Source organism: Aphelocoma coerulescens, chromosome 10 (assembly GCF_041296385.1).
Source record: "Aphelocoma coerulescens isolate FSJ_1873_10779 chromosome 10, UR_Acoe_1.0, whole genome shotgun sequence".
Classification (NCBI taxonomy): Eukaryota; Metazoa; Chordata; class Aves; order Passeriformes; family Corvidae; genus Aphelocoma; species Aphelocoma coerulescens.
Window position 1 is genome coordinate 13369607 of NC_091024.1, and position 26616 is coordinate 13396222.

At 36.8% G+C, this 26616-nt stretch overlaps 1 protein-coding gene across 5 annotated transcripts in view; it reads right to left on the reverse strand.

Moving 5' to 3' along the window:
- The window catches only part of NEDD4 (NEDD4 E3 ubiquitin protein ligase), a 51697-nt gene that overhangs the window by 14622 nt on the left and 10459 nt on the right, over nt 1–26616 (reverse strand). For 2 of the 5 annotated variants that reach the window (XM_069025352.1, XM_069025354.1), the window contains 10 exons: nt 25207–25285; nt 24037–24075; nt 23522–23575; nt 5249–5299; nt 4380–4441; nt 3935–4037; nt 3087–3256; nt 2412–2529; nt 2136–2303; nt 264–329 (listed from right to left, as the gene is read on the reverse strand). In XM_069025352.1, the coding sequence (XP_068881453.1) occupies nt 264–329; nt 2136–2303; nt 2412–2529; nt 3087–3256; nt 3935–4037; nt 4380–4441; nt 5249–5299; nt 23522–23575; nt 24037–24075; nt 25207–25285 (910 nt within the window). Of the gene's footprint in view, nt 1–263; nt 330–2135; nt 2304–2411; nt 2530–3086; nt 3257–3934; nt 4038–4379; nt 4442–5248; nt 5300–17220; nt 19455–23521; nt 23576–24036; nt 24076–25206; nt 25286–26616 lie in introns of those variants that run through there. The other 3 variants (XM_069025355.1, XM_069025356.1, XM_069025351.1) reach the window with 3 other exon arrangements.

The following is a 26616-nucleotide window of genomic DNA, read 5'->3' on the forward strand; positions in this document are numbered from 1 at the left end:
ATAGTTTTTAATTAGAAGTAAACACTTATAAGGCAAACCATTTGAAAAACAAAGCTCCTATCATCAGGGTAAGACTACTTCCTTCTACAGGCTATGTATCAAGCTAATGCTAAACAAAGCTGAAACATGAAAGCTTTACAGCTGAACTAGACCCATAATTGCCATTTTGTCAGGACAGCGGCTGGGCAAGGAAGGCCAAATCTCATCTGAAATGTCAGCACCTAGCACAGCTAAAAGCCTGTGTATTTTGAAAAATTACTTACCACTGGATGTGCAGGCTGCTCCTCAGGTCTGTATGTTTGCAGACTACCTCTTCTGCTGGAATGGCTCTTGAAGAAGTGGAGAGGAATGACACATTAGCTATTACTGCAGCTTTAAGGATGGCAGCAAACAGTCAACAATGGTTATCATACTTCAAGCTATTACAGTTTCCACCCTGAACAAAGTGCTGTACTTGTTCTGAAACATGATTTAATATTGTATTTTTCAAACCCCTGTTTTAACAGCTAGAAACATTAAGTTCGTAGAGTCTATTATAATCTTAGGGTGACAGAGGCTTTTGAAAGTTCAGAAAACTCTAGCAATAGATGTTTTGGCATGTAAAACATTAATTACAAATAGTTACAATACAATTGAGTTTACAGTACAGAACGTTTTGTGTGGTCAGTAAAGTCTGTGATAGACTAACCAACACAGAGCTAACACAACTTTCCAGAGAGTAGATTAAGTCAACAATGAAAAGATATGAGAGTCTGAGACATCCAGTTTGAGAAGAGCAATTCAATCCCTGGACTTTGCATAAGTATCCACCTTCCTGCCTAAAGCCACATTTAGATCTCATTTCCTACAATTAGGCAACTGTACTTCATTTTGCCCCAGAATTTCCATGACTATTTGAAGGATTTTTCCCTATCCACATACTTTTGGAGTAACTCAAAGAGAAAGCGTGATGAACTTCTAAATTTTTTTTTTTGAGGGGTGGGAGGTACAATGCAGGTGAAAGAAGGCAAGACTGCCATTCTAGTTGACTCTTGCAAATAATTTGAACATCTGCCTCTTTCAGGCCACCCAAGAAAGCTGAAATAACAGTTTTCTTGCTATCCACAGGATGCTGAATAGCAGAGCTCAAGTTTAGTCTTGTTATTCTCACTTGTCTGTTTCCAGCAACACTAGTGATACATTTGTACAAACTTAGATAAACATTGTTTATCTAATTGTTTCAATTCCAAATTTACATTTGGAAGGGCATTCTTAACATCACAAAAACTAATTATTATTTCAATACCAAAATCTAACAGACTAGATGGCCTGGGTCACCTCTATAGGCTTTCCTCAATGGACAGTGGATTTCTCATGTCACATCTCAGGTTACAAGGCTGTTTGTGGAGCTCGGGTTTCACAGGACAGCTGAGCTCATTTAATTGCTTGCTAGCACCAAAAAGACAAGTTTCACCCTGGCTACATACTCCTGCTGTTTTCCCTTTGCCACTGTATCATTTGTCAGACAACCTAGCATGCTGTTTCAGTTGCTCAAACTGCAAAAAAGCACAGTTGGGGAAAAGAGAGTAGTTTTGTGCTGGGTTAGCAAGCTGAACAGACTCACCCAGAGGTCGGGCAAGTTTCACAACTGGCACAAGGGCTGTGGAACTGGGTGAGCAAGCTCCATTTTTTGCTGCTATGGAAGCAGCAGGTTTACTCAACCCAATCACAAAACCTTATCCCAATCTTCACAATGAAAAATGGTCTATCTTAAAACATGTTCTAGTGGGAAAAGTAACTCACATAGTACAACTCCCTTAGAAATAAGCTTCCAGGATACAGCTTTTTTCATTTGTAGTTCTCAACACTCTACGACACAAGACTAAGAGGTAGATTTACAGATTGAAAAATAGCTCACACAAATCTGTTTTAACCTCAGGTAGAAATCCATATAAGCAAAGCAGAGAGGAATAAAATGTTTGCTTAGATGGGATTCTACAGCAAAAAGACTATTCTTAAAGTCTGTGCATTTGAGATGAAATTAAAAATATAATTCCTAAATAAAGTATTTGTGGATCTAATTCTATCAGTAGTATGACTTTTGTGCAAAATATTGTAGATATTTCTACATTACAACAATGAGAAGAGTAATTTACAGTGTAGGCTGTTGACTGGCCAGTAGCTGAACTTCCAGAGGTAGTAAGTCTGTTACTCAATTCTTCTGCAAGATGAGTCTGTATATCACAACTACTTTGCGAGAGAGGTATTTGAATGTTCTGACTGCTGTACATTGTTGCCTCGTCTTCAGTTATAATTTCCCAGCTCTTTAAAAGGAAAATAAAGGGAAAACATTTTTAAAAAGTAGTTAAGCTTTTTGAGTAGATTAAAAAATCCCTTGCATTTCAGAAACCTTTTGAGATTTACTTTTTTACCTCGGGGGAATCTCTGTTGTCTGCGTTTTCTGTATCCTCTGATATCTGTCGCCGGTGAGCGAACACGTGCTGGGCCTCCAGCTGCACACTGCCAAGATCTGCGACCGCCACACTGTCCCTGGTGGGCAGGGTGAGCCAAGTCAGCAAACAGCAGCCATAGCTTATCTTTCAACTGTAAGCCAGGCTAACAGCAAAAACATACATCACAGTCATTTTGGCAGAAGAAGAAGAAAACAGTCTGGACTATATAAATTAATGTAAACTGTTTAAAATGAATAAGCATCCATCTCAGTGTGAAGTGTAAGCTGAAGAACCAGGTGGCATTCCAGGACAAAAAAAACCCCAACTGAATAAAATAAGGCAAACAATTCAACAAAGTCCCTGATGGGAAGGAAAAACCAGGTTGAAAACTGAAAAATTATTTACTTTTCATTACTATAGTTGTTATCTCTCCAACTGCAACCAGTTTCTATTTGAACACATACTTCCAGAGCACAGTACAGGCAAAATGACCACCAGCCAGTGACCACTGTATGTGGGCTTCAAAGTTAAGCTAAGGAAAGCTCTCTACTAATTTTCAAGCTGTTCACTTTTTATTTCTCCTTGCTTTCAGTGTAACTAGGGTGAACTACACTAGCTAATATAAGACTTGAATTTTCAGTCTAAAAAACATACTGTGCAGTTGGTCTTTTCCACTGTGTTCTTCTGAATTCATGATTGACATAGTAGGTCCTGCCAAGGATGTCTTGTCTTTCTTCCCAGCCTGCAGGCAGTGGAGGAGATTCCTGCTGCTGCTGTTGTGGCTGGCTAGCAGCCTCTGGTTGGTCCAATATGATCCACCCAGGCTGAGAAACATAATATAGCTACCTTAATATTACAGAAGTTGAAAAAACACATCTCAATTTATCAAGCTACCCCCCCTTTTAAGGTGTAGTTCCATTACAATCTTAAGCCAGTAAATTTGACCCTGGTTTTAGTGTGTTTATTTCTAAAAAATGACAGGGCATATTACACATGCAGAAATCTTATTTTTACCTCAAGTTCCTTAAACATATTAGTATCAGAAGTTGTTAATTCCAGGAAAACAAACAGCATTCACAGAATACATTAAAAGCTTAAATATTGTCATTTCACACATATGCTGCAAATGCATGAGGCAGATGAACACACCCTTCTGTAACAAAGTTTAATTACAGCAAAGGTGGTAATGCTGAATAGAATTAAGTCTGGAAAAGAAATTCATTAATCTACATTGGATGTGCTTACAAAGATTATATATATATGGTAGGCAAGATCAAAAAATCCCTATGGATTGGAGGGAGTTGAAATTCTAAAACCAGAGAGATGTTAGTGTCTGTCTGGGGTCAAACAACATTGAACAGTACCTACAACAGAAACTTAAAACATTTTAAATTGTCTGCAAGATATGAGCAATCACGTTTAACTGGTTTGTTTCTAAAACACTATTTATAGCTTAGTGATTCATAACATTCATTCTTCAGCAATAAACACGTTTTTCCCACCTCTAATTCTTCAGCCTGTTCTGTGGTTTCTTCTTCGGATCCACTGGTTTTAGGTAAGTAAGTCATTTTTAATCTAAGGTGGCCTTTAACTCTTGATTTATGGCTGCAGAAGAGAAAATAAAATTATCTTACCATGCACTTGTAAAACAAAATAGCTGAAAAAGCACAGCTAGAGGATTATTCTTAAGGTTTCAATGCAAACTTGACTTCTTATAATCTACAATAATTAAGTTCTATAATGGCATTGAGGCTTCAGACTTCTGAATACAGTAAGTAATTAAAGTAATACTGGCTTTTTAGTGGAACATCAATATCTTAGAAATGGCTACTCTAATTTCTTTGATGGAAACAGAAAAACTTAGACAATATTTACGTATTTGCAACTAATTACATAAAAGCATTGTTTAGATATGAAAGTTAGAATTTCCACATGTTATTTACTAACCTTCTTGGATGAAGAACAAAATCCTTAAATGTATATGGTCTCTCCATACTTGGATTTTCTGTCTGGAATAAGAATTTTTTTTAAAGAAATATCTTTATCAAGCACTTGAAATTAAACAAAACTATCAGACATTTACGATTAATTCCTTTAAAGGCCTTATAACATTTTAAAACTTAAATTACAGGTTCAGGTACAATAACAGCACTACCAGCCTTAATCTTAGCAATAAGACCAATAATCCCGTTCAAGAAAAAAGCATTACCTTTCAGTGTCTCTGTATATTACAGAATGAAACACCTGCTCTTGGAAAGGGTTTGCCAGGGTTGCTATCCTGTCTTTAAGACAGTTTCTAATACATCTGTTAGTATCTGTTAATGTTTTGAGACTTCAGAAGAAAATGAAAAAGCTTATTTATTTCAATATTCTTGGTGATATTTCTTCAAAATTAATTATGTGCTTTGCAAAAGGAATAAAAGAAACAGAAAAAAATTGACCAAAGCAACACTAGCTCTATTTCCCACTTACTCTCTTTTGTATCTGTTTATGTAAATAAGGAACATTAAAAATAAATTTATAGACTTGAAAGGAAATATTTTAAGACATGACAATAAGTACAATCTCTTCTTATCTTTAAGACTGTAAATCTATGAAAAAGCTAAAAGCACTCCAGTACTGAAAAACATGGTAACCTACACTGTCTTTTAAATATCAGCACTGAAAAATCCTTAACAGATCTACAAAATAAAACAAAGAACCACAGAGCAGGAAAATGTAATCACTTTATTATCAGTATTGTTAATTTCCTTAGATGACTAATAGAGTGCATACAGAAATATTTCTTCCCTTTCATAGTCTTAAAAAATACAAACCGGTAACTGATAAAGAGGAATATCCACTTGTCCAAGAAAATCATCTCGAGTCTACAGAAAACAAAAACAAACACCACAGAAAGTTGAAAGCTGCAGAGTGTTTTAAAAACATTGTTCCCATGCCCTGATAGCACAGCAGTGCTTTCTTAGAACCTGAAGGCATTTTAAATTACAGGCAGTAACTTGTTCTATACAAAACACGTTCTGATTGACCCAACACTCAGAGCTTTGGACAGCTCTGCCTTCCTCAAAACAAAATTTGAGGGAGCTGGGGGTGGAGATTTAGACTGTTTACTAAATGATATAGACTAATGTTAATCAAGCAGGAGAGGTGTTTAGCATCAGGACTGAGATTGTCAGCATCTCCAGTAGAAACATTGTCCTAAAGGACCCTCCTCCTAGGAGCACCCAACAATTTCCATAAACCTAGGCAGCTGTTTAAAACAGGCATGTATAAACATTTTTTTCTTTTCCAAATAATACAGCTACTGTCAAAGATAACATGAAGCAAAAGTAAGTTTAATCTGTGGTGAGTGCTTTGGAAGTTCCAGCAATTCCAGTGGTCCCAAGCTTGGCATGAAAATCTGTTAGAACTATGAAAAAATACCCTCTGTCTACACACGTCACAGAACTTAGTTTTAACAACTATTATCTGAAAGATTTTGCCCTGACTTGGACATCTGGACTGTCCAATGAGGACCAGACTATGAACACAGCAGCTGTCAGACCAGGGCATGGACTGACAATACACAGTATCACTGCACACTTTACTTTTGATCATGGATTTTTGCATGCCAAAGAAATTACAATTGCAGTAATCCTCATAGGTAATTTCAGTATTCACCAATAATCACCACCAGCAGTAATTTACTTGACTTCCTGATGGATTACTGGAGCATGTGCTAAATTGCTTCAAATTAATTTGTGATTTGAAAACCTTTGCAAACCTCCACAGAAGCAGGAAAATGTATTATAAGGGTCATTTAACATGAAGACGTATCAGTGCCTGCGTAATACACTCAGGTTGACATGGAATTTTTTGAAAGTATGTATAAGCTTATGGCTTTTTTTAAAAAACTCTACACTGTAGCAAGACTACACTTTTTTGCACAGACTGAGTAAGGAGCTGTAAAAGTTTTCAACTGTGTGGCTCATGCAGCCTCTGAAATTCTAGGCTTCCTGATTTTTAGAGCTAACAAAAGATTTGGTGCCTATTCTTTCCTAAATCTGTTGGTGTACCACAAGCATATATTCAAACTAATCACCGCAAAACTTTAACGTTTGTCCATAAAACTTTTCACCACAAAGCTCTACAGCTTGTTGACATCTATTTCCTTCACCTCAGGGCAAAACCATGTGTTTCAACTTTCTTCTGAAAGACTTATTTTAATTTTCAATTCAAATGTTTTACAGTATTAAAACTCCTGTCCAATTCTATCCATGTTTTGGTCCCTCTGACATTAAAGTATACATATTTCTTGAAGCAGTTCTTTTTGCCTTAGTAATTCTGGTACCTTTTTCCTTAGCTCTGTTGTCCTAAGTTCATCCATTTAATCTTTAAGTCACACATGTATTTGGAGAATCAGTGTCTCACATGTGCCTTTAATTTTTACACCTGGAAAAAGCACAACTAGATTGTCATAGGTGAAAAAATGCTAGAAATTTTGAGATATGTCACTTCGAATTCCATTTGCAGCGTGGATGTCATGTTCAGATCTGAAGGGGACAAAAGTGAAAATATATACAAAAAACCGATCTTTTTAGTCCATAAACTCATTTGAGATAGAAAGCTACAACAGGTTGCATACCTGAGGAGTCAGAGGCTTCCCTGAACTGCTGAAGGAAAACTTTCTCTGCTATTATAGACCACAGGTTTCTGGAAAAAAATAGCTACCATTTTTGCCTATGAGGTTTTTTTAAAATGGCACAGCACATACCTTAGACATGTTAAAAGGCTTAGTATTTGTGAAGTTCTTGGCAATCCTCAAGTGGAACATGCCTTCCAAATAAATTATTGGAATGTGGGACAAAAGTTTGCTCTATTTTAGAATCCCTCAGAACATTGTGTTTGTTACCAGCATAATTTGAGTATGGGCTCCTGTTATTCACTTTATTATTCTGCTGTTTCTCCTGCTATTTTTAGCAGTTAGCCTCGATAACGAACTCTTCAACAGTACTTTCTCCTCCAGATAGACAGCAAAACCCTGAGTGGAGATTTTTGTTGACCTCCAAACAACTAACACATAAATCAGATAGTGGGGCACACTGCTGAAGATCATTCCTGCTATGACAAGCTGACTAACTGCCTGCGAAGAGGTGCCAAAGCAGCTTCGCAACAGACGTTGCACACATGAACAACTAAATGCCAGTGGAGCTGAAACTGTTTGGATCTCTGTTTCATGAGAGCAGGCAACACACACAAGTGGGTCAGTTCTTCTTGTCAACTTCTAATTTCTTAACAGCCAGAGAACTCAAACTTTCTGCTTGCCAAACCGTAAGTGCATAAACCTCAATTAATGTTATACTGCACTAACAGAGAGGTCTTGTGTTTTACGGATTCACTGGTTTAGTCTATAGAAAGTTATTAAAAGCAGGTGAGGACAGACAGCTCCTGTACACAATCCATTTAAAGAACTCCAGTGCAATGCCAAAGCACTCAAAGAAAAGCACCAAAAGAAAGTAATTCTGTTCAAAACTAATTTTCATCTATTTTATGAATATATGCTTAATAAGTTTTAACAGTGAAGACTTTGGACTTTTTTCTGCAATTTCCATCAGAAACTGAAGTAGATCTTAAACACACATACTTATCTGAGTCACACGTTTAAGAGCAGTACTGAGAACATAACCCAAAATTTATCAGGTTTGAAAATGGGTCACTGAATTTAATGCCTTTCTTAATTGCTGGATTCACTACACAGCCTTTTGAAACAGTTCTTGTATAAGACCAGGGTGTTGCAATAACAAGTATTTTCTCTACCAATTTTTGTGACAAATGTTTGGTGGTATTAGTGCATGAATTAAAATCCAAGCATATTCCCAGTCTTCTTCTAACTAAACAGGCAGCTAGTTGTGCACAGGTTGGTCTTTGCACAGAAATCTACAGCTGTATGGCAAAACAAGAAAGCATACAGCTTTTATTGGAGGGAACATAAGTATCAATTCAAATTGAAAAAACAAACAGTGATCTGGACTATCGCTGCTTAAGAAAACAAGAGCTCAATAGATGCATTATAAAACCAACATTCTTCTTGCTTAAACACCCAAACATCAACATTAGTTACAAGCTTGATGAGAATGAAAAAAACTTTCCTGAGCTACACTAGCAACTTCAAGTATTTTTCTTTTCCTGCTGCGCTGAGTGTATTATTTGGTTCTCTTAAACTCTAAATTGAGAAAAGTGAGCTTTTTTTCTTTCTTCCATAAAATACTGCCAGCATATGCTATTCATCATGGGAAAGTAACAGTTTCAAAAACACAAGATTCACAAGATTATCACATTAAGATTGTACCAAATTCACAGATTCCACAAGTAATGTTTTCTCTATCTTGCAATGCAATAAATACTTGGTTGCATGGAATTCATTACAGTCCCAGCCTCCTGTATTTTTAAGGGGGACCAGTAGATAGTGAGGAGATTTTTTTTTTTTTAAATGACACGTAGGCATTTCTTCAGAGTTGGCATCTATGATAAAGAGATACAAGACTCTATCAGCATTTTCAAAATAGGGAGAATACATACTGTTAGATCAAGGGTTATTACACAGCATGTGTTTTTGCAGGACCTTCAGCCCTGCTGGTTGTTTCAACAGCAAGGTGTCAGCACAACACGCCTCAGCAGTTTTACCATCTGCTTAAGAGACAGCATTTAGAAATGACACCAAGGTTATTTTCACTAATTCTCTCTCACTTCCAAAGATATTTTCAGGCAACTGCTTATCTAAAGATGAGAGCAAAAGCATTGTCTGTTTCTCCATTTATAGCTTACACATTTTATAGGGTACCAAAATCGTACAGCTTCCTTAAAAGTTCGTACTTAGTTTACAGTACTTCTACAACAACACTCATATATTAGTCCACTCAATGTGTGCTACTTTGAGAACTTGTCCTTAAAAGTTCATTAACAATGCAATTTAGGTTAGCCATTTTTTTTTTTTACACAGGCCACAGGAAGGCAAGTTGTCTAATATAACCAAAGCATACTTCAGCACAACATGAACAGAGACTATGTCAGAAGTTATTAATGCATTGATTTTATTCATTGGGACTTTGAGTTCCTTTGGTTTGATGTACAGATGTGCCAAACAAGCTACCATATAAAAAGCAGAGATATTAAATTTTATGAAAAGTCAAAAGCCAATCCAGACTTGTCTTCCTGTGTTAAATCTGCCAATACTCACCACAAAAAAATTAGAAAACAGTACCAAATGTTTAATTAGGTATTATTTCAATAAGTCATTCCTGACATCGTCAGTTATCTTCATCATAGCATAAAAACATAAAACTTCTGCATCTATTTGTGAAAGCTTTTTTGCCAAATCTTAAGACTTCAAATAAAGTTTGAAAAACAAACTTGTAGTAATAATTCCAGGTGCACTTCTACCTTCACCATTTAACACTACAAAGCTTAAAACACAAAAATAAGAAACTCTATCAAATGTTAAAACTGCATGTGTAATTTGCTCGCAAAAAAACAACAGATAAACCAGATATTGCAGATGTTCACCACACTGGATAATTAACACATTCAGCTGAAGGACTTGATACAGCCGGTGAGCTTTTTGCTTTTCAGAGCAAGAGCAAAGAAATAGAATTTTTAAAAAGAGACAAACTACTTTACTCCAAAAGGGAGACAGACAGCTGGAGCATGTCTGCATCATGGTCTCACTTCTGTGAAGTTCACTTTGTCCAGGAGAGGATTACACAGAGGCACAAAGTCAGGCTGCACCTGGAAGCTGCTCTTCAGCCCTAAATTGAATCAGTTGGTCAGGGCTGTACAGGTACCTGGCCGCTTCTAGAGAAGGAGCCTAGAGCAGGGCTGAATGCACACTGCATGGCCTCACCCCCCTCCAAAGTCAGTCCATCAGTTTTCTAAAGCACTCTTAAGTCTACTGTTGATCCAAATGCAGCATCAACACTAACTCAGGCCTTCCCTGTGCCTTTGCACCAGCACACAGCTAGTGGCCACTGCCAGCCACACCACAGTTTTCCGTGATCTTGCACATCCAGCATTAGTCCTCAACCACTGGTGAACAGGAGTCTCAAGCCCCACCTGTCGACCTCTCCCAGCCCCACACCTGAACCTCCTGCTGCCAGGTGTAAATGTAGAAGCATCACCTGGCTAGAGCAGAACTCAGTGGTTTGGTTTGTCTTAAGATCTGCTATGCTCAAGCTATAAATCCCATCTGTGTAAAACCAGTCTGTATGAACTGACCTTGGATGCCTCAACCTCTAATGACAAAAGGTGACTGCAACACAAATAATCCAACCACAATTACTTTTCCAACAAAACAGTATTACAATTTATTTCAGACAAGCTCAATGACACTACTAAAGTTACATTATACTTCCCACCTCAGACATGGCTTTATTAACCTATAATTTGCCAGACGTTAACCCCTTAGAGTTTCTCATTAATAAGTTATATATTTTGTCCCAAAACAAACTTAATAGAAACAGTGATTATTACAATAACTGGCTAATGTAAAAATTCTATTGTAAAATAAGTAATGTTCATAATAAATTCTGGAATTCCTTTTCCTTCAAAAAGCCCTTGTGCTTTCACGTTACCGAACAGGCCATCTCCCTTATGCTAGGAAAGTCACTGACTGCCAGAGAAATCATCGAGGTCTGAAAGAATTCAGTTTCTTCCCACATTCCTTGTACTGGAGTGTCTCATTTGCATTTTAATACACCCTAACGTCAATCACTCCAATTCAAATTTGTACGTAATTTCAGCCAGGAACTTGCTGATGTCCTTCCTAAATTGTTTGCTTATGTTACAGTTGATACAGCCGAAAGCAGCCCAAGGTCTCAAACAATAACTGCATCTATCTGTAGACTTTTCAGTTTATTGTAAACTATCACGACAGAAAAAAAAATGATGCACTCTCTTGAAACAGAGATTATTATAGATCCATAAACTAACACTGCAATGAGCAACAAACATTTTGCTGGCTGCATTCCAAAATCAGCATGTTCTGTTTGTCACAGGGAGTAAGAAAAAAAGTTCACTTGAAATAGAGACACTTAACAGAAATGCAGGGCAGTCCCCTTCAAACAAGGGTGAAAGTCAGTCATAAGCAAATGACTTGACTGAAAAGGCCACTCAGTTTTGCTTACTTGCTCAATCCGTGAAATTCATCCACTTCTGGAAGATGAGAAAACACGTGTTAGAACACAGAAGAACACCCTCTGCCAAGGGTGAGGGGAAAGCATTTCTACCACTTGATCCTCTGTGGCTGCAAGGGCTGAACAGGCACCAGAGAGCCTGGGGGTCAGATTAACACTCTGCCTACCCTTGTATCCTTTCCATGTAATGGCCAAGAGCAGATGCTTACGGAATAGTAATAGCGGCAATTAAGACTGGTACTTCCTTTGATATAAACCCCCAGTTTCTAATGAATAAGTAGTCATGGACCTCTTGATCCTGACCTTAAAATACATATTGAGAATGTAATACCCTTTGATGGACCTTTCTTCAACTTACCTAACTTCTTAAAATCCATTTCTACTTTTGATATGCAGATCTTGAGATAATCTGCTCAGCAACACATAAAAGAACTTTTTTTTTTAAAAGTGGAATGGGAATATTCACCTCCCCTAAACTATAGTTTTAAAAACTCCCTCTATACTACTTTTTTTTTTTACCCAAAGCTGAAAACCCTCTGCTCTACTTGGTGTTTCTGCTCACATAAAACTTACCCCAATCTTGCAACCTTTCTTTTTTAGTTCTGTTATCCACACTTCCTGAAAAAGCATGACCAGAAATATGCATGCCATGCACCTATGTGGATTTGTATAATTCCATAACGGTGGTTTTACTTTTGTTAGTTTATTCCTTCCCTAATAAATCCTAAGCTTTTATTTGCCTTTTAACTGTCAACAAGATCTGAGCTGACATTTTCAGCGAGTCTTTCCCCATGACACAAACCATTTCCTGACCAGTATAGGAGGCCATCACCAAGCATGCATCATTAGCTGCCTTTCATGTGTGCAATACTTGGCATTTTTCAACAATGATTTCCAAATTGTCTATTTGGAAAAAAAAAATTGAAATTAAAGCAATGATCATGAGCTCTTATCTGAAAGCCTGCAAGTTCTTTGGCTATTGAGAAGTAAAAGAACAATGTTTCTAGCTTGCCTGTGCACAAGTTTTACTTTAACACATTCTTGTAGGTATACCATGTCTTAAAAAACAGAATAACTATAGCTTGTGGCAACATTAAAGAAGCCACAGCACCAACGCTTCCCACTCTCTCATGGCAGATTAAAAGGACATGAATCACCCTGAAGGCTGGATAATTACATATTTACATAAGCTGTTACAGGAGGCCTGCTCTGCATGGTTTTGCAGTTTCAGTTTCCCCATTTTTTTCTGGCATGAGAAACCTGCCCAAACTCAGTTCAGCTGCAGACTGTAAACAGAATTAGGCTAATCATAATCTCTGCAAAGCACAATCAAATAAAACTTCTCCTTAATATGTACACGTAATGTTTGCTGAGGACTACAAAGTGCTAGAGCTTTAATATACTGATATATTCAAGTATCTGCTTCCTTACAGTATGATGATATTCTGAAAGTTACATTTGGTTCATAGTTGCCAAATGCAACCTGCTAAACCTGACAATGAAAAACTTCAGGGGTTGAGCTATTACCAAATAATATTATTTGATTGCTTCCTTTGCTAATGCACCCACGTAGCAACCATTCATAGCCAGGCAGTAAGATTTATGCCATCCTTTGTGTGCCATCTTTTTCTTCCCCTGAAGAAGGATTGCTAATCAAAAGTGAAAGCATGAAGAAAGGTAGAGAAGAAGGTGTAACTAAACTCTGCATTTAAGCATGATAAATAGAAGAAATTAGTACCAACTGTTAAAGAACTACAGATCATTCCCACTTAAAGGACAGAATCAGGAAATTACCTACAATTAATTATAAGTTGTTCATTATTGTGATTAACACAGTTTCCACTGTCTTCCCTTTAATGTATTGATGTATACTTCAACTTCTAAAATTTGTCTGAGATACAACACATACACTCTTATGTGATTTAAGTCTAATGTAGTCATCCCCACAATTCCTCAGAAAGACACCACCTTCCTTTCAACTCCAACTCCCCCAGACTGAACTGACTGACCATGACACAGCAATGCACCAGACACAGTCCTGTAACATGATCCTTCAAGATATACAATACTGAACAATACAAAACGTTATTAGATTATGAGGTTACCATAGCACGGCAACATAAAGTGATGCTAATTTGTGCTTTGCCTTGTATTGGCTCCATAATCTTCTGCTTTTGCTGCCCTTTTTCCCCCTCACTTCCTTGCACAGATTTGGGACACTGATACACATGCAGCCCCTTTTCTCCATGTGCAAAGTTGTAGCTAAGCCACAGCTGTCCTTCCCTTCTCTTGGCGCTTCTCCCTGGCTGGATCACTACTTTCTGAGAGGGAGTTTTGCTGTGACAGAAACTCTACGCCTAAGGAAAATGCAAGAGGGAGGACAACCTCAGACTATTCAGCACTAACTTGTGGTGCAGCACTTATCAAGGGAATCACAATGTTCCAGACACAGGTTCTGATCCCCTCAGCATGTTCAGATCAGCTGGGAAGTTATTCAAGAGAGAAATCCTCACACACAGCCCCCTCAAATTACTGCTTTACTAAATTTAAATATAGTATAGCAAGATTCAAATAGTATCTCCTTTTATGAAGGCAAAGTTCCAGAGTTTGGTGAAAAAAGCTTGAGAGTTCCAACTGAAAGGTTTCCCTTACATGAATCTGACAGGAGAAAAACAGGTTGGTTATTTTACACCATCTCTGAAGTTTGGGGTTTTTTTTTGCTTCAAAACATGTCATTTCAACAACTATAGACAAAACTCGAGCAAAATTACTTGTAAACAAAAGGACTATAACACAATTGATTCTCTTAATTGTATAAGAAATTATTTTAAAGGTATACAGCTGCTGAAACAGATTTGCAAATACATTTACAATATTCGCATTATCCAGTAGAGAGTGATACTGATGGGGAAGGCATAGCTAATGTCAACAGGGAATCAACATGGTATCATACTTGTGGAAGAGATTAACAGAACTTTTTTTTTAGAAGTCTGTTTATGTTCTACAAGAACTGGAACTGTATTCATTGTTTCTGCCTTCCTCTGTACCTCTTGGAGTTTATGTATGTATGATGACAAGCAACCTGTTCCCTTACTCACTCCTACCCTCCCAATCCACACCTGGGATGTCAAAATGCTTTAGTTGCATATTTATTTCTACTCTAAGCAGAGACAGATGCACTAAAAAAACCACAAACAAACAAAAAACCAACAAAAAACCAACAAAAAAACCCAAAACATTGAAGCAGAAATATATAGTCAAGGACAAACTTCAATGCTGTAACCATGGACCATCTCTTCCTCCTGCTTCACATAAATGAAATACCAATATCTTCTACAGAACTTATCCAATAAGTTTCCAGTAAAGACCTGCAGTGGTACACCGGCCACCAGCACTCCCCATTTTGCAACTTAATTAAAAATGATCCAAGGCCAGTTGTCATAGAAATGGTGTTGATTTTTTTTTTTAAGCCAGCCTTTAACAAGCTGTTGATTATGGAAAGCAGGAAATGTGATCCGAGGTGGCTGAAGGCTGGTAGCAAGGCACAGAAGAAAAGAATGCATAGACCTTTTGCTGCTTCACCCTCTGGAGTCTCTGACCACAGCACTGATTTGATTTCATGGCTGCTCTGTACAGATAGCTGACATTACTAAATGCTACTCCAGTATCAACTTGTTAAATTTGAACCCAGACTCAGCATATCGATATACTAGGCCAGACTAACTGGAGTCAAGAGAAATATTTTGGGAGTTGTTTATTTTTAAATGAGTCACAATACACCACGATAATTAACAGGACTATGTAATTAAATGATAGCCATAGAATCTGTTATATTGGTCACAAAGACTAATAACAAATACAATGGTATTTATCTATTTTATTCCAGTGAATTGCTGAACTGCTGTGAAGTCAACTATGGGTTTACTTGGTTTTTACTTTACATTTTTTGATAACGTGTTTTATAGAATATTTACATATTCACTGGTTCTACATTAAAACTGAAATTAGCCATTTGAGGACTGAAAGGTTCCTGTACCTGGTGTTTGTGTCAATCCATTGTAAACACTGCTCCTGGGAACTGAAACAAACTATTGCCAGTCCAGTGTCCTAGGAGGTTTTCTGGAAATGTTATCTAACAGTCTAATCTCAAACTTGGATGAAAATACAGAATAGCAGCTGCCATTAAACACAAAGGCCAGCAGTGCAAGTTGATGAGAAACGTACTTGAAGTGCATGACTCAACATTTTTTTCACAATATACTTTCAAAATAACTGACATATTTTAAGTAGTCTGGTTCTAATCTGTTTGTGCTTATTGTGGATCTCACCCCTCACTTTACAGTGTGATTTTAGAAAGAAGAATCACCAAACAACATATACATGTATATAGATAGTGATTACCTGCGATCCACTCTGAGTTTTATAAAGAAGTTTAAGCATAAATCACAGTTTCCCAAGAAGGAAAGAGCATTTTTCTTGACACTCTATCCAAAAAGCTCTAAAGAAGTCAGAAAGTGTAGAATCATCAGGCACTCCTCTAAGGGCAACAAAGACTGAAAATTCCAGGCTAACACCTCCAAGGTAACTGTCTTACTAGTTTAAAAAGGGACTGTCGTAATTATAAGATCTTTGGCAAAACGCCCTTTGTTTAAACAAGCATGTTAGTTACATGGTAGTACTGCCAAATCAATGAGAATGAGCTCTTAAAAACAATTTTAGTAACCATCAATTGTTGCACTTTTATCAGCATTCATAACTAAAAATATTCAGATAATTTAAGTCCTCACAGTGTTATTTAAACAAGTATTAAAATCCACCTTTCATGTGGCTTATGCTTTACTAACTGCCTTAAGAGTTAGTAAGGGTAGACACTTCCGCAGTTTAGCTGGACATGAATCTCATTACAAAAAAAATTTATATTTAATATAAGCCTTCTAGACCCAAGTACTATAATTTGAACAGCAATGTTATTGGGAGAGGTATTAAGTTACTCTGTACCGCTCAGGCTGAAATAGTAATTGGAAGGAGAAAAAAAAAGAGTGAGAGGAAACTCTGAAAATTCCTGTGGTTCAGGGTGTATACAGAAACAAATGATATTCACAGCTTCTCTGCTCAAATACTACTTATCTTTAATTCTACATACAGCAAAGTGTTCTGTAAAATAAAGCCTATCTGAAATAAAACTAAAAGACCACTCATTTTTACCCACTTTATATGCAAACAACTTCAGTAATTACTATTAATTTACTGAAAAGTTAAGTGTTTATAACTACAAAATTTAATCTAAAGTTTAAATTACTCCCATGTCTAGATAACTAGACAAGAAAATCCCTCTGAGTTTGTGTAAACAGCAAACTATTGTTTAAAATATATTAAATACAGGTATTTCACTGTAACAACTATTCACCTATGCTACTGTATGTACCATATTCTAAGAAACTAATCTAAAACCCAAATGTTACAGATAATTAAAGAATTAACATCCTAATGGTGACAATTTGACACCATTAGGAAACTTTGAAATCACTGCGTTGAAGTCTTGGTTGCAAACTTTTACTATTTTCCAGCTAAATTTCAACTGTAAAATACCATCACATTTTTCTATAAACCACAACACTCACCTTATGGGGCCTCCACAAAGTTCCAGACATTTCCCTTTTAGAGGTTCCATTTCTTTTCCTAACACCAGTTGTTTTTCCTTCATTCCCAGCTTTGAACTGTATGTGCAACTGAGACGTCCTTGCACTATGACACTTGTATTTAAGGCTGGATAAGCAGCAAGAAACTTTTTGACGTGATCCTTCCAAGGAAACACTTCTTTGCAAAATCTGGTGAGTTTTGCTCATCTGTGCACTCGGTCTTCCTAGCTCATTTATATTAATCTGATATTCTGAATCTGTTTTTGAGGGCAGACATGCAGATGTGCTACGTTCCAGTTTTAAATGAGGGTATTTTGCACCAGAGTTCAGATTTAACTCTGGACTGCAAGAGCCATTAACCATTTCACTGCTTGATGCAAATGATCTTTGTGTAAGATGAACTGAAACACATGAGAAGCCATCAGGTACTTCTTCACAAGTTGCCTGCTGAGGACCATTCAAAATTTGACTTTTGTCCTGTAATGATGCATTCAAATAAAGCGGTCGGATGTCTCTGACTTCGCCAGAAGAGCAAACTGTTTTAGACAGTCTAAGTCCATTGACTGCTGTTGAAAGGAATCCCTTGGAAATGGTTTGATCTTCTTTTTGTGCCAGCTCACTAGGAGAAATAATTAATTTATGAGATGTTTGATAGGTGCCTCTATGTGGTAGTTGACCTGAGCTTACTGGAGAAGCTGGAGGAGTACTGGAAGGACTCCTAGGAAAAATAACCAGTGATGAACAACGTCGCAATGGAATTTTAGTTTTCTTCCTCACTGACAAAGCATCTTGGTCAAAAGGAGTATTACTTCTATAAAGCATTTCCTGAGATGAGTTGCTCCTGGAGGGATTACATTTGTTTGCAGTGCTTCTAGATGAAGAGTCACCATATGCGACACTACTACAGAAAGTACTGTCATTTGTCCAAAGAGTGCCACTGCCACTGTCACTGATGACACTGTTACTATATGAACCTCCATCACTTGTGGTACTTGCACATGATCCATAGTCACTGCCAGCACTGCTGAACGAGCCACTGTCACTTGCTGCAATGCTGCTGAGGCTGCCTCTGCCCAGAGCAGCATTGCTCAGAAAGCTATCATTAGATCGATGATCAGCCACAGTTCCAGCACCACAACTGCCTTCGCTACCAATACCAATGAATGAACTGTCTTCACCGGCAGCCACAGCATCACCAAACCCAGAACATCCACTCTGCTTCCTAGACTGCAGGGAAATGTGCAGTGAACTGCTCTTTTTTATTTGCAGTGAAGAAATAGTTGTGCTTTTCTCTTGATTGATTACTTGTTGCACTACAGGTGCATAAGCAGCTTGTCTAGGAGTTAGTTTCACTTGTGTAACACTAGGTGCAGAATTCTGCGATTTTTGGAAGTACATACAATTATTACTATCCAAAACATCTTCAGAGGTTTCTGACAATGGATCTGTGTTGCTTCTTGGGGTAGCAAAATGCAATCTTAACCGTCGTGCCATTTGTTCTCATTTCCATGCATGTTAGCAAATGAAACCCACAAAGATCCTTCAGCAGAAAGGCTACAGGCAGCTGCACAGAACCCAGAGCTGGTACATCGCAACAGTAAAAGCCCATAAAAGTTGCAGTCTTTTGTCCTAACTTCTACAAGATACTAGCATTTAAAAAAAAAGTACCTCTTGAAATAAGTCAGCCATTCCTTGAACTGTAGTTTCTGGACCGTCGTTGATTGCTTGCAGTCAGAAAGTCTTCATTTAAAAGCACTTGTGTTCCAAGGACCTCAGCTGTGACACACTGACAAACACTACTGACCTTGTTTCAATTATACCTACTGGAATTTGCATAAATGAATACAATAATAGGCTTCCAGAACTTCCAAGTTTCATACAGCAACGCCTGCTGCGGCTGCACGAGCTGAGTCAATGTGTCCGTACTTTCCCCAGCAGCGTATGACTACTAATATTTTTACCCATAGGTTTAGAATTACAGGAAGTTGGTAGGAATGAAGTCCCATATAATTGAGTATCAAGTCCAGGATTGAATTTCCAAATAGTAACCGTGCTAGCAAACTGCTGAGGTCTGAATTAACCACAAACTAGTGAAATAAGCCTCCTCTCCCTTAAGAAAATGTTTTTCTGCACTATTTAAATAAAACTTGAAAGAAATCTGACATTATCTTGTAATCCACACGCTGCTAAGTAATCACACTCTCTAAAGATTTGCACAAAGTAGAACCCTCTCCTGTTTATTAATTCATAATTTTACATGAGGTGCAACTGAATAGGAGCCAAAAAACGTTTTTCTGGTTAATAATTTGGCATTTATTTTTATTTCTAGTTTGACCTTTTCTAACTACAGCTGTTAAAGGTAGAAAGAAGCAAAATTATTCTTACAAATTAAACTACCGAATTTTGTTTGCTGGAAGCCCAGAGTAAGGAGACATTCATTACAGTTCAATGTGATTTGCAGATATATGACCAGCTACACAAACTTTAGAACACTGAACTAAGTATGCACAGAGATAAACAGCATTACCAAACACAATCACAGAAGAAAGCTATTCTGTATAATTATATACAAGCTGCTTCATACATTCATAACTAATTAGTATTTTTTAAATTTTCATTTTTTTAAATAAAATGATCAGCATGTCAAGAAGTTAATATACTGTCAATTCTTCCAAGAGTAATGGGACTGAGAATTCCTACAAAATGTTTCCCTGGCTCATATAATCTGCAGAGGTCCTTTGCTGGCACCTAGTGGGACTTTTGATAAAAGACAATCTTGAATCTTGCTATTAAGTAGGATTTTTTTTGTTGTGGGTTTTGTTTTGAAAAACACCAACATTTTGCTGTGAATGTACTTTTGAATACATAAGCCATATATGATGCAGTACTGAATACTACTGCACTAACATGAAATTACTTAGTGCTGCTGAAAGAGTACAAACAGAAGAGAACACTAGGCCATTTATACTTTTATAGGTCATGCTACTAGGAGTTTTTTCTGTTTCCTATTTATTTAACCTTTACTGTATTTTAAGCTAGAAGGCAGTAAAATTAACATTTATACCTCCTTCCCAAAAAAGAGCCAAGAATCAAATTCACAGTACCTTGTTTGCAAGCAACAAATTTGTTTTCTAATTATACTTCAGGGCTTACTTAACCTCCATTACCTGAATTCCATTATTAGAATGCAGCAATAAATGAATACTGGCTTATTCATAAAAAGCCAACAAATACAGCACTTCATTTATTTCATTATGCCTAACCCACAGGACTTCTTCTAAAGTTATATGTTGGTGGGGGGACTGGGATGGGGAGAGAAGATGAAAGGAAAATACCATAAAAGATTCTTTTGGTCAGTTTCAAAAAGTTACATTTGAACTTCAAGCAATATAGTAAAAAAAACCCCATAAAACCAAACAAACCAAACAACAACCAATAAACACCAGCAAGTGACCATAAGATATGTGACTGAAAAGTAAAAAATTCATTTCTTAAGGCTTCTTCTCTCCCCAAGAACAAATGTATTAGTGGTACAGTTTGTAACATGTTAGTGTGACATGAACTGCAACCACTGGAGGTCCTGGTTTCTTTTAGTAAAAGCATTACTTTCTCCCCCAGTGGATGATCTGAAATGTTTTTTAAATTTTACTAAAGAAATCCTAGGAAAACAATAAACTGACATAATTTGGTAACTCAAGGCTTAAGACTCCAGCAAAATTTTTCAACATCTCTCTTCCTTAGCTATACCTGTATAGATATTGCCAGCCAACTACAGCTTTCTTAGGCAATGTAAAATGGCTGTCAAACTGTTAAATTCGATGTTGCTGAATTAGAGTTGGCATAAAAATAAACTAAAAATTAGTATTTTTTTAAAATACCAATAGTTCCATTCAAAGCTTAATGTTATTGATTTCTTTGGTATCAGTAACAGGTTTAGGCACTTTGTTTGTAATGTACTTAAATTGTGACAAGGTAGGCTAAATTGTGTAAGATAGAAACATAGCAAAAGGTGTGATCCCTTCACTGACTCATCTCCTAAGTGATCTCAATGTCCTTCTCGACATTTTTCTAGTGTGTTTTTAAAGACAACCATAATTATAGACTCCACAAGCTGCTCAAGCCCTTTATTCTACTAAGGGTTTGCAAGTCAGAAGAACAAACTAGATTTAGCACTCCTTTACAAAATCCAAGACAAGTGATTTTTGAAAAGTTTTAAAGCTATTATGGGAAGATTTCAAAACTCTTGACTATTGGTGATATAACCAATGCAGCAAGAACCCAAAGAAAGGCTTTGAGGCTGGTATTCAAGAACACAACATTTCTTAAAAACAAGCAGGTATTTCTGGCTTCCATTTATCCCTAAAAGTTAAAGGGAATAAAAGCATTTGGGATCAAACTTTATAAAGAGGAAATGAACCATTGGGAGGACAGTCTCACAAATATAAGAATATTTCAGTTTTATCAGCTTGCTCACATTTAGACTTTAAACAGTCATCCAATAGGTAGATGAAAAAACACTGAAAATAACAGAATAAAATACTAAAATAACAGAAGATGAAACACCTTTTGATCATAGCTACTTAGCAAGGCACCTATGATTTCGACATGTGAGGATGAATTAATAGAAGTGGGGGAGCTTGTCAATGCTAAACAACAATCATAGCTAAGGCAACAATTTGTCTTACTTAACTCAAGATATGTGGGATAAAAACACTGTTTCTGAGAGCAAGCTAAAGAGAAATAGGGAGATGGCCTGTTCCATTCACCAAGTGAGATTGAAACAATGAAAAATATACAGATTTTATTGTAGAACTATAGAGTGACTGATGAGGCCATGATACTTTGATCTCTAAATATAATCATACATGGGAAACAAAGCACCATTTCCTTGCTGATACCAATAAAATGTTTAACTGGTTCCTCTCCCATAAGCAAACAGATTAAAAAACTTATATACTCTAGATTACAGAAAGAATATGAAGGAGTTCTCTTGGTGGAAAACACAAAGAAAACACTGGCTTTCTCCCCTCAAAAAATCAAGAACCCTACTTTCTAATCATGCCTCATGGCTTCCAGGTGGTGGCAGCAATGCTCTAAAGAGACGTGCAATGGACAGAATACTTTGACCTCAGCCCATAATATTATGTCCAGGTGAAAATTTGAGTATCCTGGAAAACAACATTTAACCTCCTGTGTAGGCTACAAGTGCTGGTGATTCCCTCTAACATTGCTCTTAAATAAATCAGAGAGACACCATATCTGAAATACTTTGCACAGGTAATACCACCAGTTAAGTAGTAAATGGTTTGGGGACTGTATAATGCCCATAACCAAGAAACAAGCCTCTTCCTTCTTAAATCTCATTATTCTACACCATTTGTACTTATATTTACACACATTTTCACTCTTCCCAACTTTAGGGAAGCACCTCAATAAAAGATACAATGGATTACTGAACATATGGAGAAAGCTTAAGGAAAAAATGTTTTTCATGGCCAACACACTACTCAAGCACAAAGCACAAAGAGATCCTTTAATTGGAATGAAACTGTGTTTGGAGTGCAAGAGGGCTCAATCCCTCCTATTAGCTCCAAACTCCTGCAGAAGGGAAAGGTATATATTCCAGTGACAAGGAATGTCAGTGAAATGGATGCAAGTGTCATGATTGTACTGCTACAAGCTTACTCATAATGAAACACACAAACAGAAATATAGGTAATTAGACATCTTCACACGAAATGAGAGCTTGGGTCAAGAGGACTTCTGATTTCACTGAGATAACAAAAGCTCAAGCTAGCCCTGTCTCACCAATGACTTGCCATTCAGAGTGACACCTATCTACAAGATCACAATCCACTGTTCATTTCTTGAGCTTTCCAAAGAAAATCCATACATGCTTTCTTTCATGATACTCCTCACACATTGAAGAAGCTTCTCACACCACATATCAATACTGCTTTGTTTGTAGGAAAAAATAAATATCCAATGCAGAGCTTTCAGTATCACCAAACAATGTGGCCCTATCATGTGAACAGCACTATAAAAGAATGATGCTTTCATGAGTTAAAGCACATTAGAAGTTTAGAGTAATAATGTAACTGCTTCAGAGCTTCAGTAGTGTGGTAATATCATATAAATAAACCAATCAGGTCTGCCTTTAGCTTTAGGTTTTACTATAGAAGTTAAGGTTGTTTGGTGTGGGTTTTTTACTGCACTGAATCCTGATGGACTTGTGTTCCTTCAAGTCTTTAATACACTGCAAAATTAACATAAAAAGACCTACCAAACGGTTTTCATCAAATACTTCAAAAAGGAGTCTGTGTTTCTGAGGATTAACCTATGAAAAAGAAGTACAGTGATAATTAACATATATACTGAATTCCAGCACTTGTCTTCAGCAAAATCTCTATGTTTATGCAGGAGGAAAGAAATACCTAAGGTCTCTATTAAACAGCAAATCTATACCCTGCTGCCATTCTATGATGCAATGCATTTCTATTAGAACCAATAAGCCATAACTGTTACTCTCCCAAACTGTTTCTAAATCCATGCACATGCTTTTAAACATTCACAGAAAAAAGAAGGCAACATCAAGACTGAAAATGTAACTTTTTTTTTGTGCTAGGGTTAACAAACATATTTCTAAGGCAAGCAGTTTATCAGCCTTTTAGAACATTAATTGTAGAGTTATTTCTGAATTAGGGAAGAGTTCTGAAGTAGGGAGAGTAGTGAGTAGTTTTTCCCAATGTGTCAGCAGAATATCCAACAGGTAATAAGGCTACAAACAAAATCACTTACTCTAAATAAGAGTTCTTCATTCCATTTTGGGTTTAAGGACTATGTGTGGAGGAAGGAAAAAAAAAAAAAAAAGAAGAAAGCATTACTTATACTGACAATTCTGTACTAGTGTACATCATTTTTGATGTATTACACGTTTTGTTCCATGTAACAATCCACTTAAGAAAAAACGATAAAAACTTTAACCTTGATATTGCTGGTAGAAATCAAAGGAGTCTTGTACTGTTTAATGCAGTGCAGAATGGAGGCAACTTACACAGGTATTCTCAGATTTTGGCTGTGCCATGGATGCAGAGAAGGTGCATTAGACACTTGAAAACTGAATTTAGGGTATGTCCCTTCAGTAATAATCACTGCCTTCTTCTCAGTTCAACACCCGCATTACTTACATGTAAACAACTCTTAACAAATGCCAAATCTCTAAGCAACATAATCTACACAGACCAGGCACAGATGGGCCAAACACAGCATAACTCACTCAAATGAACTCATCTTTGAACTGTGATTATTTTTAAAAATACTAGAAATAATTTAGCTACAAAGAGCGTTTACAGTAACAATCATGAACCTGGAAGGAAAAATGCATGAGTGATCTCATAACATAAATCACAGCCACTATCAGAGAACAACAATTTGGAAGAGTGCTTTCCCTCTCATGTGTACAGTTCTTCATTTTTAGTTAAACTAAGTCAGCAGTACTGACTTTTTCCTGCATGTACTCCAGAAAAACAAGTTATGTCATGATTCCAGCGGATGGTGCAATTTGATGTTTAAACAGAACAAACTGTGTTCGTGTTTTTAACATAAAAAAAGATAAAAGTTGTACAGCAAGATTCTTATATCATTAAAGATCTCAGAAAAATCACAACAATCCAGTACTTCCATTAATGACATTGTTTTGAATCAGTACTCACCTTATATTCCTTAGCTTTTCCTCTACCTTTCAATAAAATTTTTGAAGAGAAAATACTACAATAATGCCCTGAACAGAGAAGCTGAGAAGACCATGGAACATTCCTTTCCACATGTCCATTCACTCAAAAGACATATGAATTCTCATATTTCCTACAGTTTTACTTTTTCCTCTGGAGTCTGATTTAAAAAAACCTCAACACAATACCACAAACCCCAAATAAACCCCACCACACCCACACAGATAAGACGACTGACCTTTCTAATAGTTTTTGTCTGAATACTGGTAAGGACTCCATTCACTGGATCATACAATGTCACTTTCACATACGGGTCACTGGGAGGGAAAAAAAGCAAACAAGTAGTATGCTGGTCTGTGCCCTTTTTGGTCACCATTATTAGCAGCCAAATTTTAAAAGGCTTAAATCAATAGCAGTTATGTAACTAGTGGTTACAATTACTTTACGAATACACAGACATTTGTAATTACAATCATTTCCTACACAGTTTTAGAGATAAAGCTAATATAAACACTAGTAGTGATTATGACCATATTAGCTATGCCATTCTGTGTATCAGTACGATTTCTCTGTCCTCTTTCACAGTTATTTCAGGAGAACAGATTTAATAAATCCTCTCATATTTCAACAAGACATGCATGAAAAAAAATCAGTTGTGACTGAAAAATATTGAAGTATTCAGTATCTTAACACTTTAGAACACCTGGAACTTGTGGTACTTCCTTGAACATGCAACAGTTTTACTGTATGTTCTATCACTTTGACAGAGTTTGAGTTTAACCTGAATTTTTCTGTTAATGAAGATGTCCTAATATTGTTGCTTAAAATGTCCTACTGCCTTTTCCCTTTCTGTGGTATTAAAACCCAATATATTATATGAATATCTACTTTTCATGAACAATCAAAGCACTCAATTGCTCAGAGTAGTAACAAAAGGTGACTGTCTGCCATAGAGCAAAAGAGCATACAGTTTTCACATACTAAAGTTATAATGAAAAAAGCTGATCTATTTTTGCTTGGAGTAAAAAAAAAATTGCACATGAACAAAAAATTTAAGAGAGATTGTCTGCCTTTAGGGAAAATATGAATTTCACAATAGAAATTTTTCTATTGCTAAACTGATGTCACACACAGCAATTTTGGTAGTGCTAAAATAACAACATTCCTGCACATATGCCAAAGCAGCTGACAGCAGAACTTGTACTAAACCCATCAATAGTTTTCTAGACCCTCTGTACAAAGGCCAGAAGCAGAAGTGGCTTTAGCACTGATGCCATGAAGATTTTTGCCTTTTCCTTTATACCCCTGTTATACCTTTTTACAACTTCTGTATTCCTAGTGCTTTTTGCCTACATTCTTGGACTTGTTTGTTAAGCTAAGAGACAAAACATTTTAGAAGCTTTGTAGCTAGGGATCAGTGTGCCCCAGAGCCCAAGGTCCTCTCCAGAACACATTCTGTAAACCAAGATAGAACCATCCAGGGGAAGGTTCCTTGGGGAGAGGGGCTCCCTTGAGCCTCTCATTGGGGAATCTTTGATAGATCTGCTAATTAGTAAAACCTATAATGTTATATCCAATGTTGGGGAGGGGGTCAGAAAAAAGAGAGAGACATAGGTAGACTCGGCAGGGTGCATCTTGATGCATATGA